At 38.1% G+C, this 21,035-nt stretch overlaps 1 protein-coding gene across 1 annotated transcript in view; it reads left to right on the top strand.

Moving 5' to 3' along the window:
- Positions 1-11,465: 11,465 nt before the first annotated feature.
- Positions 11,466-21,035, top strand: part of TYR (tyrosinase) — a 112,901-nt gene continuing 103,331 nt past the window's right edge. The window contains exons 1-2 of the mRNA XM_043452683.1: positions 11,466-12,351; positions 20,003-20,219. Coding sequence (XP_043308618.1) covers positions 11,533-12,351; positions 20,003-20,219 — 1,036 coding nt within the window. The 5' untranslated portion in view covers positions 11,466-11,532. The remainder of the gene's footprint in view (positions 12,352-20,002; positions 20,220-21,035) is intronic.

Here is a 21,035-nt window from a genome sequence, read left to right as displayed (position 1 = left end):
GTAACTCAGTGAAGCTATGAGCCATGCCATACAGTGCCACGTGAGACTGATGGGTTATGGTAGAGAATTCTGACAAAATGTGGTCCACTGGAGAAGGGAATGGCAAACCACTTATTCAATATTCTCGGCTTGAGAACCCCATGAAAAGTAGAAAAAGGTAAAAAAGTATGACACTGGAAGATGAGCCCCCCCACACAGGTCAGAAGGTGTCAAATAGACTATTGAGGAAGAGCAAAAATATAGCTCCAGAAAGAATGAAGAGGCAAAGCAGAAACAACATCCCATTGTGGATGTGTCTGTTGGTGAAAGTAAAGTCCAACGCAGTATTGCATAGGAACCTGGAATGTTAGGTCCATGAATCAAGGTAAATTGGATGTGGTCAAACAGATGACAAGAGTGAATATCAACATTTTAGGAATCAGTAAACTAAAATGGATGGAAATAGGCAAATTTAATTCAGATGACCATCATATCTACTACTGTGGGCAAGAATCCCTTAGAAGAAATGCAGTGGTGCTTATATTTAACAAAAGAATCCAAAATGTAGTACTTGGGTGCAATCTCAAAAATGACAGAATGATCTAAGTTCATTTCCAAAGCAAAACATTCAACATCACAGTAATCCAAGTCTATGCCCCAACTACTAATGCTGAAGAAGATGAAGTTGAATGGTTCTTCTATGAAGACCTATAAGATCTTCCAGAAGTAACGCCAAACCCCACCCTCCCAAAAACCCAGATGTCCTTTTCATCATAGGGGATTGGAATACAAAAGTAGGAAGTCAAGAGATACCTGGAATAATGGGCAAGCTTGGCCTTGGAGTACAAAATGAAACAGGTCAAAGGCTAACAGAATTTTGCCAAGAGAACACAATGTTAATAGCAAACACCCTCTAGAAACAACACAAGAGATGACTCTACACATAGATATCACCAGATGGTTAACACTAAAATCAGACTGATTATATTCTTTGCAGTTGAAGATGGAGAAGCTCTGTTCAGTTTAATTGCTCAGTCATGTCTGATTCTTTGTGACTCCATGGACTGCAGCATGCCAGGCTTCCCTGTCCATCACCAACTCCCAGCGCCTGCTCAAACTCAAGTCCATCGAATCGGTGATGCTATCCAACCATCTCATCCTCTGTTGTCCCCTTTTCCTCCTGCCAGAGCTCCATACAATCAGCAAAAACAAGATCTGGAATTGACTGTAGCTCAGATCATAAACTCCTTATTGTCAAATTCAGACTTAAATTGGACAAAGTAGGGAAAACCACTAGGCCATTCAGGTATGACCTAAATCAAATCCCCTATGATTACACAGTAGAAATGGCAAATAGATTCAAGGGATTAGAACAGATAAACAGAGTGCTGGAAGAACTATGGACAGAGATTCATAACTTTGTATAGGAGGTGGTGACCAAAACCATTCCAAAGAAAAAGAAAGGCAAGAAGAAAAAAATGGTTTTCTGAGAAGGCCTAATAAATAACTGGAAAAAAAGAAAAGAAACAAAAAGCAAAGGAGAAAGAGAAAAGATATTCCCAACTGAATATAGAGATTCAAAGAATAACAAGAAGAGAAAAGAAAGCCTTCTTAAGTGAACAGTGCAAAGAAATAGAGGAAAACAATAGAATGGGAAAGACTAGAGATCTCTTCAAGAAAATTGGAGATACCAAGGAATATTTCATGTAAACATGGACACAATAAAGGACAGAAACTGCAAGGACCCAACAGAAGCAGAAGAGATTGAGAAGAGGTGTAAAGAATACACAGAAGAGCTATACAAAAAAAGGTCTTAATGATCTAGATAACCACAATGGTGTGACCACTCACCTAAGAGTTAGATATCCTGGAGTATGAAGTCTAGTGGACCATAGGAAGCAATATTATGAACAAAGCTAGTGGAGGTGATGGAATTCCAGTTGAGCTATTTCAAATCCTAAAAGATGATGCTGTGAAAGTACTACACTCAGTATACCAGAAAATTTGGAAAATTTAGCAGTGGTCACAGGATTGGAAAAGGTCAGTTTTCATCCTAATCTCAAAGGAGGGCAATGCCAAAGAATGTTCAAACTACTGCACAATTGCACTCATTTCATAAGCTAGCATGGTAATGCTCAAAATCCTTCAAGCTATGCTTGAACCTATGCTAGTACTATGCTAGTATGTGAACCAGGAACTTTCAGATGTACAAGCTGGATTTAGAAAAGGTATAGAGAGGAACCAGAGATTAAATTGTCAAATTCGTTGGATCACAGAAAAAGGCAAGGGAATTACAGAACAATATCTACTTCTGCTTCATTGACTATGCTAAAGCCTTTGTCTCTGTGGATCACAACAAACTACGGAAAATTCTTAAAAAGATGGGAATTCTAGACCACCTGACCTGCCTCCTGAGAAATCTGTATGCAGGTCAAGAAGCAACAGTTAAAAACAGACCTGGAAAAACAGACTGGTTCAAAATTCAGAAAGGAGTACATCAAGGCTGTATATTGTCACTCTGCTTATTTAATTTATATGCAGAGTACATCATGCGAAATTCCGGGCTGGATGATGCTCAGGCTGGAATCAAGATTGCTGGGAGAAATAATCTCAGACATGCAGATGATACCACCCTAATAGCAGAAAGTAAAGAGGAACTAAAGAGCCTCCTGATGAAGGTGAAGAGGAGGGTGAAAAAGCTGGCCTAAAACTCAGCACTGAAAAAAACTAAATCATGGCATCTGGTCCCATCACTTCATGGCAAATAGATGGATAAAAAATGGAAACAGTAGAAGATCTCATTTTCTTGGGCTCCATAATCTCTGCAGATGGTGACTGCAGCCATGAAATTAAAAGACATTTGCTCCTTGGAAGAAAAGCTATGACAAACCTAACGAGCATATTAAAAAGTAAACTTTGTTGGCATCACTTTATCGACAAAGGTCCATATAGTCAAAGCTGTGGCTTTTCCAGTAGTCACACACGGATGTGAGAGTTGGATCATAAAGAAGACTGAGTGCTGAAGAATTGATACTTCTGAACTTTGGTGCTAGAAAAGACTCCTGAGAGTCCCTTGGACAGCAAGATCAAACCACTCAATCCTAAAGGAAATCAACCCTGAAGAACTGATGCTGAAGCCGAAACGTCAATACTTTGGCCACCTGATACGAAGATCTGTCCTCCTGGAAAAGACCCCGATGCTGGGAAAGATTGAAGGCAGAAGGAGAAGGGATCGACAGAGGAGGAGATGGTTGGATGGCATCACTAACTCAAAGGACATGAGTTTAAGCAAACTCTGGGAGATAGTGAAGGACAGGGAAGCCTGGTGTGCTGCAGTCCATGGCACCGCAAAGAGTCTTACATGACTAGCGACCGAACAACAACAAAGGCAGGCACTATGACTTTTAATTGAAGAAGTTTAAAATCAGAGAGTTTAGGTGCTTTGCCCAAAGTCACACAGAACATGGCAGCACCAAAGTTAATTTGAACTATTCTGAGTCCCATTGCTTTCTACCTTATCACGATGACTCTTCTAATCCAATGCTGAATGAGTGCAATGACAAAGGTGATCTCATGGTTCAGTGAGAGAATAGAGGAAAGTCCCACAACGCATCCTTGAAGGAGGTTTGTATGTTAGCAAAGTCTTCCTTAATATCTGAGCTGAATATTTCATTGTAATAAGACTGTGGAAGTGAAATAAAAAAGGAAGGATTTTTGTTGGGGAAGGAGCCTGTGCTAAGCTCAGAGTCCTGAGGAAGCATGATTTCTCAGTATAATGATAAAAGTTTAGTATCTTAGAAAATAAGGATTTAATTGTAGGGAAAGGGCAAGTGAGGTTGCTGGAAAGAGGAAAGGGGGCCAATTTATAATAATGGTATTTAATTATATCTAATAAAATGGCTATTTCCTAGCTCTTTACTAATGAGAACCCTGTACCGATGAACACAATCCATACCCAATTTGTGGTCTTTAATAATAACAGTTTCAACATTTATTGAGTACTTAATAGGTGTCAGACCTTGTGTTGAGTGTTTAACATGTATTATACCATTTAAGACTCAAGAGAGCCCTATTTGGTATGGCTGAATACCCTGAAGCTGCAACAAATGATATTACTGAACAAGATGTAAGTATATGCTTATTCCCTCCTCCCTTTTCTCTTGCTATGGGGCCTATGAATTGATAATTGATAGAACTTAGATTAAAAAAAAGTCTGACTTCAGGGCATCAAATCCAGGGACAGCTGAGGCCTGTGACTTATACAGTTTTGCATTTCTTCAGTATTTAGTACACGGTCTCAGGCATGGTAGATGCTCAATATTTACTGAATAAATGTAAAGAGTTTAAACTTAGAATGTAGAGGGCTAGTGGTTACAATATTCCCCCTTCAGTTCTACACTAGCATAGACCTAAACACAATCATAATAATCAATGTCTAACATATTATAATGTTGTTTGGCTAATGGCCACTAATAAACTGAATATTGAGCAAAGATGCATCAATTTTGGATCAAATTTGCATCAATACTGGAGTAGGCTGCCATTTCCTTCTCCAGGGGATCTTCCCAACCCAGGGATTGAACCCGGGTCTCCTGCATTGCAGACAGACACTTTACCATCTGAGCCACAAGAAGTAGGCTTTACATCTAAAGGAAACACATCAAATACATAAAACTCCAGAAGTCTTCATGAGAGTTAAAACAAAAATATAGGTTCTGTTTAGAGGTTGTTAGGGCATCAAATCATTATTCTGAAAATCAGAAAATCGGGGGTAAGAATTGAACCCCACCTTTCTTGTACTGAGCATATTTCAGAGTAGCCAAATAGTTGGTGAGGAAAAGTTATATTTTACAAAAGAATCACATTTAATAAATGCAAGTGGAGAAGTAGAATTACAAAATTATCTATCCTTGTAATCTTTAGTTGAAATTCTGGATATAAGAAACAATTAGTGAATGATGAAGCCATGAGGTAAAAGTTTGTTAGTTCAGTTCAGTCCCTCAGCCATGTCTGACTCTGCGACCCCATGAACTGCAGCACGCCAGGCTTCCCTGTCCATTACCAACTCCTGGAGCTTACTCAAACTAATGTCCATTGAGTCGGTCATGCCATCCAACCATCTCACCCTCTGTCGTCCCCTTCTCCTCCTGCCTTCAATCTTTCCCAGCATCAGGGCATTTTCAAATGAGTCAGCTCTTCACATCAAGTGGCCAAAGTATTGGAGTTTCAGCTTCAGAATCAGTCCTTCCAATGAATATTCAGGACTGATTTCCTTTAGGATGGACTGGTTGGATCTCCTTGCACTCCAAGGGACACTCAAGAGTCTTCTCCAACACCACAGTTCAAAAGCATCCATTCTTCGGCACTCAGCTTTCTTTATAGTCCAACTCTCATGCCCATACATGACTACTGGAAAAACCATAGCTTTGACAAGATGGATCTTCATTGGGAAAGTAATGTCTCTGCTTTTAAAAACTATATAATAGAGAAGACCATCTGACATCACCTCAAACCATGGATCAATTTAAAAACTAACAGTGCAAAAATAAGACAACAGTTTCCTCTGATGTCTTTAAATAAACAGCACACAGAAACACATATAAAGTCATTCTAAACAAAATAAAAGCAAAATTGCATTTGAATCTAATAAAATCTGTTTCTAATTCTCTAATTATAGAAAATATATTATCAGTGAATATTCATGAAGTGATAGGAAATATGGGATAAAGAAACATTAAATGAAGCCACAAGGATAAAATTAGTCAACATCAAAATGTGGAGAATTCTATAGAAGAGAATCTAGTTTCTTTCTTAAGTATTTTATTTGGAAGAAAAAAAGAAGAGAAGCATTGATTTAAAAGAAAGCATAAGAAATATATCAACCAAAAGCAATGTATAGGCCTTATTTGGATCTTGGGAAAAAATACTTTTAAGATAATTAAGTTGAGCATAAACTTAAAATCAGATGATACTAAGGAGTTATTATGCTCTCTTTTTGTCTGAGACGTTGTACTGCTTCTCTGTGTTTTCAAGTCCTTAATTGCCAACTATCTTCACTGAGATATTACAGGCAAGATATGATATCTGAGAGTTGTTTTAAAACACTAAAGAATTTTTTGCTTTTTTTGTGGGTAGGACTCAAGAAACAGTACCTAGAGAAAGATGATGGTTGAAGAAGCTTGATGATGGGTACATGCTAATTTGTTATATTATTTTTCCTAACTTGAGTGTATTTAACTATTTGCATCAGTTCAGTTCAGTTCAGTTGCTCAGTCGCAGCCGACTCTGCAACCCCATGGACTGCAGCACGCCAGGCCTCCCTGTCCATCACCAACTCCTGGAGCTTACTCAAACTCATGTCCATTGAGTTAGTGATGCCATTCAGCCATCTCATCCCCTGTCGTCCCCTTCTTCTCCTGCCCTCAATCCTTCCCAACATCAGGGCCTTTTCAAATGAGTCGGTTCTTCACATCAGGTGGCCAAAGTATTAGAGTTTCAGGTTTGGCATCAGTCCTTCCAATGAACACCCAGGACTGATCTCCTTTAGGATGGACTGGTTGGATCTCCTTGCAGTCCAAGGGACTCTCAAGAGTCTTCTCCAACACCACAGTTCAAAAGCATCAATTCTTCAGCGCTCAGCTTTCTTTATAGTCCAACTCTCACATCCATACATGATCGCTGGAAAAATCATAGCCTTGACTAGACGGACCTTTGTTGGCAAAGTAATGTCTCTGCTTTTTAATATGCACAGTTACATTTATTTTAAAAATGGTTACTCAAACTGAACTAATTATGCTACTTATATTCAATAAATGGTAGCTATTTTTAAAATTTCAAGGAGGGGTCTAAAAATGCTGGAGAAGAAGGTTCAGGTCATCATCAAATAAAGAAGCAAAGGCAAGTAAGTGGTCAAAGTTGAAGGAAAAGATCAACATTGGCTAGGTCACAACCTATGAGTAGCTGAATTACCAGTGCAAACAGCAGAAAAGAGAGGACAGTTGTTTGTGGCTAGACTAAACTTAAACACTCCAATTCAATGTCTAAAATTGAAACCATCTTCAATTCCCACAAACATTTCACCCTCTACAAACCAGAAACCTAGAAGTCAACTGCAGAACCTCTTTCTCTTCACCTCTCGAACATCTTGAATTCATCACTTGTGTCTGTCTTAAATTCCTTCACTTCTCTTTATCATAGGGATCACCACTCTGGTCCAAGCCACATAATCTATTGTCTGGGTTACTCCAATAATCTCCTAAGAATTATTTCTACATTTGCTCTTGCTTCCACCCTACATCTGTTGTCATGTCAGCAGTTTGAGTGAAATGTTTTAAACGTACACATGATTACATCAAACCTCTACTTCAGATCCTTCAAGTACTATGACCTCAGCCACACATACCTTCTATACATATATCCCATCTCTTTGGGGGTTATAGCCACTTTAACTGCTTAGGATCCTTGAACATGTCAGGCCATTTCCAAGTCGGAAGTTCTGCATGTTGTGTTTCCTTGGTCTAGAAAGCTTACACTCCTATTATTCTCTTCACCAAACAGACTTCTACTAATCTTTCGGATGTCTCTTGAAATATGCTGTGCTGTGCTGTTCTTGCAGAGTCTGACTCTTTGCAACTTTATGGACTGCAGCCCTCCAGGCTCCTCCGTCCTTGGGATTCTCCAGGCAAGAATGTTGGAGTGGGTTGCCATTCCCTTCTCCAATAAATATTATTAAATTTGCTAAAATTAAGACATTATTTTAATAGGGTATATGTTTCATGAGGGTAGAAACCTCTCATATGAGAAACCAAACCTTTCACTGTGCTTCCCATAGTATCCCTTCCTCTCATAGTATGCTTGGTAATTGATGCTCCATAAGTAATTACAGAATATTTAGAGGCCCTAATTCTGACTAATACAGTCTCACATTAGCTAAGGTGTTAACTCATACAATAATCTCCCAGGATAGGACAGAACACTTTCAAATTCTGTAAACTGGAGACAGTTAGTAAATGTATATCTAGAGTTCAAGGAGGAACCAATCTAGATGGGGTTTGACAAAAAGTTTGTACTTTTTAAAAATTGAAATATAGTTGATTTGCGAGGTTGTGTTAGTTTCAGGCACATAGCAAAGTGATTCAGCTATGTATATATACATACATATAATTTTCAGATTCTTTTCCCTTATAAGTTATAACAAAATATTATTTTCTCTGTACTATACAGCAGATCCTTGTTGTCTATCTATTTCATGTATAGTAATGTGTATATGTTAATCCCAAGCTCCTAATTTATCCCTCCACCTCTTTTCCCCTTTGGTAATCACCTCTTTGTTTTCTATGTCTGTGAGTTTATTTTTGTTTTTTTAATGTAAGCTCATTTGTATCATTTTTTAAATTTTAGATTCTACATATAAATGATATCAAATATTTGTCTTTGTCTGACTTAGTATGACTATCTCTAGGTCCATCCACGTTGCTGCAAAAGGCATTATTTCATTCTCTTTTGTGACTGAATAATAGTCCATTGTACATATGAAGCACTTCTTCCTTATCCATTTATCTGTTGATAGATTTTTATATTGCTCCCATGTTTGGCTATAGTAAATTGTGCTGCAGTGAACACGGGGATGCATGCATCTTTTCGAATTATGATTTTCTGTTAATATATGCCCAGGAGTGGACTTGCTAAGTCATATGGTAGCTCTATTTTCAGTTTTTTAAGCAACCTACATGCTGTTCTCCATAGTGGCTGTACCAACAGACATTTCTCCAAAGAATTTTGTAATAGCAATAAGACTGTTTTACAGACAGGCCAGAGGAGATAATGTCCTATATTTGAGACTAATAAAGAAGTCTACTGATTTAAGGTTATCAGTTTTGCAAATGAAATTAAGAGGACCAAGTACATCAGGAGTTCCTCTGAGCATGCTCTGAAGAGTATGAAAAAGAGACTTGGGAGAATAGACACAGATGCCTAGTGGTGTGATGGAGGCTTTCTCAGTTACTCACTGGGAAGCCTGATGCAGGGGTGGTGAGGGGTAGGGGATATAAAGCAAAATTTCTAATTAAATTGAACATGAGAAGTTAAGCTCTGTCTGTAAGTAGATTCAACAGAATTACAAAAGGTCACATATGCTTATAAGTAACATAGAACCAAGACTTCCAGGGACAAGAAGGCTTGTGTTAGTCTCTGTGGCTCTGAAAGCAAGAAGAAAAAAGATTAAGCCTCCTTGTGGAGATCATGTGATGACTTCGTGATCCAGCCAGAGGCAGCATTTCCGTGGAAACTTCTCTTATCTTCCTCTCATGCACACACTGCTTCCTTCCACCTAGAACGGCTAGCGTCTCAAGTGAGCTGTAGGGCGGCCTCGATAGTTTTTCTAAATAGCGAAACAAACTCAAGTAGAATGGGAAGAGAACAGAAAGGCTGACATTCTGGCATCACATGTAGTGATTGCATTCCTGCTGCTTTTCCAGTTTTCACCTTCTTGCCTTATTCTGCAAGTTCAAGTGGCTACGAGCTTTAAGTATGGAACAGGATAAGGAAAAAAGCCCTCACAGGGACAACTTTGACTTGACTGCTCTTATCTTCTAGCTCTTCTACTCACTTTAGTTCAAACCACTTAGTTTTTAAGCCCCTCCATGGATTCGGTCCCTGGTGCCTCAGCTGGTAAAGAATCCACCTGCAATGTAGGAGACCTGGGTTTGATCCCTGGGTTGGGAAGATCCCCTGGAGGAGGGCATGACAACCCACTCCAGTATTCTTGCTTGGAGACTCCCCATGGACAGAGGAGCCTGGGGTCACAAAGAGTCGCGGACAGGACCGAGCAACTAATCACAGCACAGCTCATGGACGGGGCCCAGGTTTAATTCCTTATGGCCTGGGTCCACGCGTGAAGATCATGCTGCAGCTCAGAGATGAAAAACACAGCTCTCATCTCTCTACAGTTTCCTCTGCCTGAAGTATTGTGTCCGTTCTCATTTGTCTTTCCAACTTATGCCCATCCTTTAAAGCTTGACTCAGAGGACACTCCTATTAAAAAAAAACTCATGCATTATTATTTCAAACAATTCAATCTTTTCTATATCCTCAGTTCTCAGAGATGTCTCTCCATTAAAAGTCTGATGCTCTTATTTTCTATATTACTCATTTAAAAACTAGTATAGTGGTAAAATGATATTTCTATCCATGCATTTCAGTTTATCTAGCTCACTATACACACAGAGACAAAAAAAAATCTTGAAAGAATTTGCATGATCAATAAAAATTTGAATAAATGTATCAGACCTTATTCACTCACTCAGTACAATGAGAACTCCTTTGTAAGACCAAATCACAAACAAAACTTCAAATGAATTACTGATTTCTAGAACTTATGGGTGAAACTAGGTGGTGAAAGCATTAAAATAAGAAAAGTATAAGCTATTATATATGTAATACTATATATAAATAAGCAGAAATACATATTGTGCAGCACAGGTAATATAGCCAATATTTTATAATAACTTTAGTATAACACTAAAATATTGAATCACTATGTTGTATACCTGAAACTAATAAAATATTGACAACCACCTACACTTCAATAAAAAAGTTTCCTTTTGAATGTGTGCTGCATTCTCAATTGCTCAGTCATGTCTGACTCTTTGTGACCCCGTGGACTATAGCCCACCAGCTCCTCTGCCCATAGGATTTTCCAGGCAAGAATAATGGAATGGGTTGCCATTTCCTCCTCCAGAGGATCTTTCCAACCCAAGGATTGAACCTGTGTCTCTTGATTCTCCTGCATTGGCAGATAGATTCTTTACCACTGAGCCACCTGGGAAGATTTCTTTCAAATATTCACCAGAAAACGTTTCCAAAGTAAAGCTGACGACCCAGCTATCAAAGTGACCTACCCTTAGCAATATTCAGAAAATGAGCAATTAGACAGCAAGCAGCAGCTGGCATCAAGATAATCAGGAAGCATACCAGAAAAAGTTTTAATCTTCTGATACTTTGTATAAAATAAATAAGCTTCAGATATAAGAAATAATCTCCAGGCTCTGAAAAATGTCTCTTCCAGCAAAGCCAAATCCTACCAATGCCTTGGGTTATTATTTATGGTCTTTGAGAAACAAACCATCTTATGTCCAAAATCTCTAACACTACCTGACTTGTCTTAATAAAGAAGCTCTATTCCTGACATGACTTATTTTCAAATTGAAATGTCACTGATTATACAGTCAGTTAACTGGGTTTACATACATCAGATGGTCTTATTAGTATTATTCTAACCATAAGATTTAAACTATTAATGGTGAATAGTGTTTCTCACTTTAACATAGGCTTATCCCACTGATGGGATAAATGCCAACTCCAGAGAAAAGTTAGTCATGTGGTTTTCAGAAGATGAAAGCTTAGATAAAGGCTGAGAGGGTTTAATGCTGGAGGTGGGAGTGGTATTATATAGATCTTAGCCAAAACATGTGATAGTCACTGACTCGGTAGCTGGAAAGGGGAGCGTGGCTCCATTAACCAGCTCAGGCAGACCGTGTGAGGACCGGAGGAAGAATGCTCCTGGCTGCCCTGTCCTGCCTGCTGTGGAGTTTCCGGACCTCCGCCGGCCACTTCCCTCGAGCCTGTGCCTCCTCCAAGAGCCTGACAGAGAAGGAGTGCTGCCCGCCCTGGGCGGGCGACGGGAGCCCCTGCGGCCGGCTCTCGGGCAGGGGCTCCTGCCAGGACGTCGTTCTGTCCGCGGCGCCACTCGGACCTCAGTTCCCCTTCACCGGGGTGGACGACCGCGAGTCTTGGCCCTCCATCTTTTATAACAGAACCTGCCAGTGCTTTGGCAACTTCATGGGATTCAATTGCGGAAGTTGTAAGTTTGGATTTCGGGGACCCGGCTGCACAGAACGGCGACTTCTGGTGAGAAGAAACATCTTTGATTTGAGTGTCCCGGAGAAGAACAAATTTCTTGCCTATCTCACTTTGGCAAAACATACCACCAGCCCAGACTACGTCATCCCCACGGGCACCTCTGGCCAAATGAATCATGGAGCAACACCCCTGTTTAATGACGTCAGTGTTTATGACCTCTTTGTCTGGATGCATTATTATGTGTCAAGGGACACGCTGCTTGGGGACTCTGAAGTCTGGAGAGACATTGATTTTGCTCATGAAGCCCCGGGTTTTCTGCCTTGGCACAGACTCTTTCTGCTGCTGTGGGAACAGGAAATCCAGAAGCTGACCGGGGATGAGAACTTCACCATTCCATACTGGGACTGGAGAGATGCAGAAAACTGTGACGTTTGCACAGATGAGTACATGGGAGGGCGCAACCCTGCAAACCCTAATCTACTCAGCCCAGCATCCTTCTTCTCCTCTTGGCAGGTAAGGTGTGCAGGACATACAATATCCACGCTTAGAAGAACCTTAGCCATCACTTCTTCTGGCAGGTCTTCAGAAACCTCCCTTCCCATCTCTTCTTCTCCTGTCAAGCCTAGAAAATGTCCTCTGTCAAGAGCTCTCAACATACCTCCTAATTTTCCTTTATAGCACACTTCACAATTGCAGTTCCATAGAGATTTGTGTGGTTCTTTGTCCAATATCCTGTACTTGGGTCCTAAAATCTAATGAATAAAAAGTACTTGGTTCATCACTCTACCTCCTAGCACATAATAAGATGCCAGGCAAATTGTAAGAGCTCATGAAGTATTTGTTGAACCAGTGGATGAATGAGTATTTGGATGATTAAGTAAAAAAAATGATTTAGGTCAATATTTCTGAAATTTTTATTCCCAATAAAATTCAGTGCATAAATTGAAAATACAAATCTCTGGCCATATCCCAGGAATCCCATTGATGAGAATATTCAAAGGAGGGTCCTGGGAAGATATCATTTACTAAATGTCTATAGTGATTATTACCATTAGGAATTTAGGGGAATATTACTTAGATTAAATCTTCTTTAAAAAAATATGAATACTCAGGCTTAAACAGGTAAATAATGAAAATAGCTAATATTCATTGATCGATCAGCAAGTGTGAGGCCCTGTTCTGAGTAGTTTTGTGCATTAATTCATTTAATAGTCTTACTAACCTTCCCCATGTTAAAGATTTTTTTTTAGAAAACCTGAGGCATAGAGATACTATGTAACTTGTACAGGATATCAAAGCTAGTAAGCAGCAGAGACAAAATTTGTTCCCAGGTAGCCTGGTTGCACGACCACCCTATAATATTTCCAAGGACATATCTGCAATGATGTCTTTAGCCAAAGGATCTGGCCCATCCTGACTTACTTTTTTCAATAGGATGCAGAAGAAATGAGCACTTTTCCTAAACATGTGTAAACTTTTGAGGTATAGGATAAGAGATCGCTATTTTGAAATTTAATATCTATTTTTCCTATTTTTTCACTTTGGATTAGGGGCAAAATGTAGCCAAAAAAATATGCTTTTAATTATTCATTATTTTAAAACTATAAGGTAGAAGGAATGCTTGTCTGCCTGTGTTCCAACCATTTCTAACACAGCAGTTTTGACTAGCCGTGCTTTATGGAAATAAGCTCAATATTTAAATAAGATGGGAAGAATCTTGCCTTCTCTCCTGGAACTCTGCAATTTTGAAATGTGAACTGCTTCCCAAATACTTCCCCTCCCCCCTCCCCCACACTAAGTTCCTACAACTTCCAAATGGACCTATTGAAACTCGTTGAAAATGGCCACTGTAATATCTGGTGTCACTAATGTCAGCTATTTACCAAGAGTAAGGAGTGTATTTGTGCAGGAAAGGCTCGAAAAATGTGCTTCAAAAAAATCTATTTCAATAAGCCTTCAGACCTCCTACCTTAATCTATATAGTGCAAAACTCATCTAACTCTCACATCCTCTGTTACTGCTTAAAATACTGTTAAGCTTGAACATGGGATTTTTCAGTTAGCTATAATGCTTTCCTTAACTGTACAGCTTTTCTTGACCTAGAAAAATCGGTGGATTATCTAAATTACCAAAGTTAAAACATCCACACTGAAGCTTCATAGACAAATACTAATTGATATTTAATTATATGTGTGTGCATGTGTGTGTGTGTGTGTGTGCGCTCAGTTGTGTACACCTCTTTGTGACCCCATGGACTGTAGCTTGCCAGTATCCTCTGTCCATGAAATTTTTGAGGCAAAAATACTGGAGTGGGTTGTCATTTCCTCCCTCAGGAGATCTTCCTGACCCAGGGATTGAACCCATGTCTCCTGCCTCTCCTGTGTTGGCTGGCAGATTCTTTACCACTGAGCCACCTGGGAAGCCACTTAATTACATGAGAAGTACCAAATTATGTTAACTTTTTCCATTCATTTATTGATTTTTGAGTCAAATTTTTCTCTTTTTTCTTTATGATTGTATCCAATTTTACTTCTAAATAGTTTTTTTGTGTCTAGTATGTAAACACTAGGTTAAAATAGTTGCAGCAGTAGATTTAATATCATCCTATGATTAAACCACTGTGGAATAACTGGTGTTAAAAATAAAATTAGGAAATACAGGGGACAAAGACCACTGAAGAAAAGTGAGCAAACAATAATTTAAGTAAGGAAGGTGAAATGAGTGAACATTTATGTCCACCTTCTGTGAGCAGTGTCGCTGTGTGTGCTTACAGTCAAACTCAGTTCTAGCTGGCTAGTTCCATTCCTTTGCACATTTCTGGTTAAAGTCCTTTAAAAATGAAGGTCAGTTATTTATATCGATTTAATGCAATTAAATCAATGCAACTGAGCTAACTCCGAGAGATAGGGAAGCCTGGCATGCTACAGCCCACGGGGTCGCAAAGAGTGGGGCATGACTCTGCAACTGAACAAGAGCAATGCAGCGGTTCTCAGTATCTTCTAAATCACCCAACTAAGAACTTAAAGATTTGCATGTGCTGCACCATCTACCAAAAAAAAAAAAAAATCATACTCAGGAGGTCCACTGTGAAGTTCAAGCATCTGTATTTGTAAAACCTTCTACTGTAATTCTAATGCAGAGCCAGCCCCTAAGAATGACTGATTTAATTAACATGGAAATTGTTTTGGTATCTCTTTCACTTTACAAACTTAGGTTCTATAATAAACATATCACTAATTTCAATGCGTTTGCCTGAATCAAACACTCAAATAAAAAACTAGACTGTGTGAGATGGTGAGACTAAATAGCTTCCACACTTGGTGAGTTCATTAATATCTTCCTAAGTAGTTATACTCAGCCCCTTTGGTAAAAAAAAAAAAAAAAAGCCTCCTGCTTTTTCTTATTTTCAGACATCTTTTATTTCACACACACAAAAATGGAGTTTTGAGAAATTCATAGAATTTATTAACTCTTAGCTAAGAGACCGCCATTGGTGTGTAGTGTTGTACCTACATTTTGTAAAAGATAGTGAGCCCCCCCAAAAGTACAATAATTTGTCTAAGGTCATACAGCTGAGGACAAAAAAACCCAGTGCCTCTGACTCCAGTGCTATTTCAAGTCAACCGTGCAGTTTCCTATTTATAAAGGGCCATGTAGGCTGAGAAAGGATCAAATGAGCCACTAATTCATGGATGTAAATTCTGACTTGTAGTCACTTTAAGTCCCTTAAAGTTCAGTTGTACAGACAACTGTGGCAGATATTCTGAAGTAGTCCTTTTCATTCACGTTATAGTGAAAATATTCCATTAGGTGTTTATTCACAACCCTTATTCAGGTAGAATTGACCTTCACCCTTGTGTACTATCATTACACTTTGTACAGATTTTATAACATGGTACCTATAATTCTTCAGGTTTTCAGACCTGTCTTTATCTAACAGACTGCCAGCTGCTCCAATGTAGAAACCATTTCTAATTTATCTTTATATCCACAGAACCCAGGAACATAATATACACATAGAATGGGCTTTATCAGTATATGCTATATTGAACAAAATTGAAAATCACAGAAACATTAGCCCCATTGCTAACACACATAAAAAACTAAACTCTGTATACACATAGCTAGATTTCTAGAACCTTAAACCATACTTTATAGCACTGGATAACCAAGGCCAAGAAAACAATGATGCCAAAATAAGCAGCAATTTATAATCTGGAATAAAACATTTTTGGTAGCTTTCTCTAGGTGTGTGTGTGTGTGTGCAAAAAAAGAAAGCACACATAGAGAAGATCAAGCATGTTATAACCCAATCTGAGTTTTAAGTGAGACTAATAATATTTACTGACAAGGTTTATTACTAAATAAAGTAATATGTTAAAAAGCATTACTTAATTACTAAATGTTACTTTTTATAGAAAGCTTATTTTCAGTATTCATATCTCTTTTGTATATTTGTTCATTTATTTTTTGGTTTGTTTAATTCCAAGAGCTTTTAAACTAGAAGCATGTTTAAAGTGCTCCTGAATTAAAGTCGTTCACTGATTTTGGAGGTGGGGGGGCGAACTATGCTCAACACAGTTAGATCCAATGTTACGCAAGAATAGCTGTTATGATGGATCAAAATAAAGAGAAAAAAAACATTTCCAAGATGATGGACATGAGTGAAGTATGGCCAGGGAATTCACTCATCAGGTGAAAAGCACATCACATGGAAGCAAACAGTAGGAAGAAAAAAAGTTACATTTCAGCAGAGAGTCATGGGTTTTAGGTAACCATGGCAACAGCTCAGTGAAATAACAGCTTCTCTTTTTTTCTTTATGAAAAAGGTTCTGTGGAATGTCATATGTTTTACATTCTTTTAGACAAACCTCTAATGCCATAATAAAATTTTTGCTCCTAAAGCTTTTAATAGCTGGGCTTTTTTTCCTGCTATTTTTTTAAATTTAAGAGAATACTAAGCTCACCTTCTCCATTAATACATCCGTTTCTTCTTCCTCTTTTTCATTTGATTTGGGACACTTGATTTTTCCCCACATGATGTAAGTCACCTTTGTTGAAATAGAAAAAGAACAAATTCCTCATCAGAAGACTTTTGTCACTTACCAGATTCTACCTCTGCCACTTATCAGATGATATTGGACAAGTCATTTGTAATCTTTGACCTTTGGCTTCTTTTCTCAACAGAAAAAAATGGGGTGCAATTAAGATATATGTGTGCTTTCTGTGCTAATGAAAATACTAAGCTGAATGGAAAGCAGATTAATGAAGTGGAAGGCGATAGTCTTTTGAGCCATAAAAACATGACTTTTGTAACTCACTTAGCTACAAGATCCTGGAGAAGTTACTTAATTATCTGAGACCTTTTCCCCCTGAAAAATTAGAATAATATATTTTAAAGCATTATTTGGAAGGGATTCAATGAAAACTGTTAATGTAAAATGACTAGTTTAGTATCTGACATATTTTTTTAATTTTAAGTATGGAATTATTATCACAATATATCCTCATCATGTGATATATTGATGATAGCTATTATAATGATTATTCATCCTGTGTAATAGAGTCAGAGTTAACAATTTGGTGGCCTGCCCAATAGTCTTGTATGCAATAATAATATAATAGCTGTCATTATTAAACACTCTCTACTTGGCATTATATACTAAGTGCTTTTCATAGGTAAAATTATTTGATCCTTCATAAAAAGTTGTTATAGTCCCCCTTTACAGATGAAAAACCTTGACATTAAGAGATTATGTAATTTGCTCAGTTTGGAAACCATGTCTGGTTGCAATCTCCATGATGGTAGCTAGTGCTAATACTTTCTCCTACCCTGCGTCCCCGTCTGTATCAAATATAAGAACAATAATTTGAGATTTATTTCAAATTATTTCTGGAACTGGGGTAGATTTCCTCCTTGTTACTAATACATTTAGCCATCTGGACATTTAGTCACTTGGCAGTTGTAACTTAAGCAAAATAGTTTCATTCAGACCGCTCTAATTTAACTGAGTCTACTGCAGGAGTCTTCTAAGCAGTAGGAATTTTTAGATCTTTTGAAAATATCTGGATATGATTTATTATTCAAACAGGAATGAAAATGCTTCCATCTATATACATGCTGTGATGGGTAGTTAATTAACAGTATAAAGGGATCCAATATATTATATTTAATGCAAAAATTGTTGTTGTTGTTCCATCCCTAAGCTGTGTCTGACTATTTGCTACCCCATGGGCTGTATACACCAGGCTTCCCTGTCCTTCAGTAGTCCCCAAAGCAAAGAAATGTTTCTGCTTTTCAATATGCTGTCTAGGTATGTCATAGCTTTTCTTCCAAGGAGCAAGTGTCTTTTAACTTCATGGCTGCAGTCACTGTCTGCAGTGATTTTAGAGCCCAAGAAAATAAAGTCTGTCACTGTTTCCACTGTTTTGCCAGGAAGTGATGGGACTGGATGCCATGATCTTAGTTTTCTGAATGCTGAGTCTTAAGTAAGCTTTTTCACTCTCTTCTTTCACCTTCATCAAGAAGCTCTTTAGTTCACTTTCTGCCATAATGGTGGTATCATTTGCATATCTGAGGTTATTGATGTTTCGCATGATGTACTCTGATATAAGTTAAATAAGCAAGATGGCAATATACAGCCTTGATGTACTCCTTTCCCAATTTTGAACCAGTCTGTTATATATATTTAATGTATATTTATATATAAATAATGTGTTTAAGCATATTTTAAAAATAAACACATGTAAATATGATATATATTAACATTATATTTATTATTTCTTATTACTGTTGAAGAAATTGAGACTTAGCAAGCCTAAATAATATATTCATTGACACATTGCTAGTAAGTAGCTGAACCAGAATTAAAGCCCACACCAATGTGAATCTGGAACCTAATTTTTTTCTAACACACAACTGACTTTCGCAGCTGGATCACAGAATTTGTAAACAGAGATTCAAGATGTATTCTGGAGGTAGAATTGACAAGTTTGGCTGATGATTTCAATGTGAAAAGTAAAGGGGAACAAAATGCAAACGATAACAGTCTTTGGCTATAAAATGATTTATGGACTTCTGGTTTAAGTTTCAGGACAGTTGATGTGACTGGACGTATAGGGAGAGGAATACAATTTTTTAACCTTATTTTAATTTCAAGTTTTTTCCATTTTTTAACTTCTTTTTAAATAATTTTTATAGTAAAGTGGCTCGGTGGTAAAAACACACTTACCAGTGCAGGAGACACAGGTTTGATCCCTAGGTCAGGAAGATCGCCTGGAAGAAGGAAATGACAACCCACTCCAGTATCCTTTGGTGGAAAATCCCATGGACAGAGGAGCCTGGTGGGCTAAAGTCCATGGGGTCACAAGATTCAAACACAACTTAGCAACTAAACAATAATAACAACATAGTTGATTTACAATGTTGTGCTAGTTTCGGGTGTACCCCAAAGTGATTCAGTTATACATGCATATATATCTTTTTTTCAGATTTTTCCCCTTATTAGCTATTACAAAGGAACAATTTTCTTTTTTATTTTTAAATACTACATTTGAGATGCCTGTGAGATAACACTGAAATATGAAGTCAGAGATGGATATACAGGGTTAGAGCTCAGAGGAGAGCTTTTGAACTTGAGATAGGAATTAGAAAGTTCTTATCATGCAGTGGCATGTAAGCCATGAAACTGGTTTTGTAGCCAAGGAGGCAGATAGAGAAAGAATTAAAAAAAAGGGTATAGACCTAAACTCTGGGCCATGGCTAGCTTCACAAGCATATGCCCAATGAAGTCACACAATGGATGTTTAGCAAATGTTTGTCAAATTAATTTTCCTAACAAATATTTGACAACAATTATATGAAGTAATTATTATTATCCTCATTTGCTAGATGAGACCTATGGAATTTCTTTTCCTTTTTTTGGGGGGGGGCAGAATTTATTTTCTTAAGTGGTAGACGCAAGACTAGAACTATGGTCTGAACTGTAACTTTCATGGGTCACAGTTACTCTGCAACCCTCAGAAAGCTGCTTCCTTCAACAATTTAAGACATGAATCTCCTGATGATTAGACATCCAAATATCCAAAATCCAAATAAAGAATCCCAACCTCTCTACCTTCCCCCTTTTACAACACTCATTTAACACAGAGGCGTTCTGTGCAGATCGTCTGCAGCAGATTGGAGGAGTACAACAGTCGCCAGGCTTTATGCAACGGGACGTCTGAGGGACCATTACTGCGCAATCCTGGAAACCACGACAAAGCCAGGACCCCGAGGCTCCCCTCCTCGGCTGATGTGGAGTTTTGCTTGAGTTTGACCCAGTATGAATCAGGTTCCATGGATAAAGCTGCCAACTTCAGCTTTAGAAATACACTGGAAGGTAAATGCTTTTTCCCCTCACTCATTTAAATTTCCTTTTTTTCTAAATTTATGTTTACAAACTCTTATCCAAAACCCTGGGCCCAGAAGTGTTTGCGAATATGATAATATAAATATAACCAATCACTCTAGCAGAATGTGGGTGGCACACATATTCCAAAACATGAATAACTCTTCAGGAAAATGTATGACTATACCTACTGTGGCAATAAATAGAAACAATAGGTGACCTAATGGAGAATAAAGTCTGGTTTTACCACTAAAATATATGGGTGCCAAACAAAATAACACATTCTTAGAATTTTTGTATTTTGGAATCACAGATATAGGACTGTGGACCTATCATATTTTTCTAACTTTTAGTATTTTTCTCTAGTTTAAAATATTCTGAACACAAGATTCTTTGAGACAAGGCCATGTTCTTAACTATAATAAGGATAAAATCCACAGGTCAGGTTAAGGTCCCATCCTGTTATCCCTCAAGTTTTCTGTGCTTTATCAGAAGGCCTACTTATTTCTCCTGCAGAGCTCTCAACCTTGCTTGCACCTTCACTTAAGTACCTGTTCATCCTTCTCTGCTCAGCACCATCTCAGTCATGAGAACCCAACTCCGCAACCTCAATTTTCATTGTGGAAACAAACCTACAAACAAAGAGAAAACAGGAACATTCACTCAAGTTACAAGTTAATTTGAGTTCCAGGAAGACATAGGCTGCCAATTCGTGGTAAGGCAGATACTCAAAATTTACCACTAGATATTTTATCTCTTTGGCATCTTACCGTGGAGATGAAAGTTTCTCTTTTCCTATTTCCTTCC

Source organism: Cervus canadensis, chromosome 29 (assembly GCF_019320065.1).
Source record: "Cervus canadensis isolate Bull #8, Minnesota chromosome 29, ASM1932006v1, whole genome shotgun sequence".
Taxonomy (NCBI): Eukaryota; Metazoa; Chordata; class Mammalia; order Artiodactyla; family Cervidae; genus Cervus; species Cervus canadensis.
This window is presented reverse-complemented; position numbering and strand designations above follow the sequence as displayed.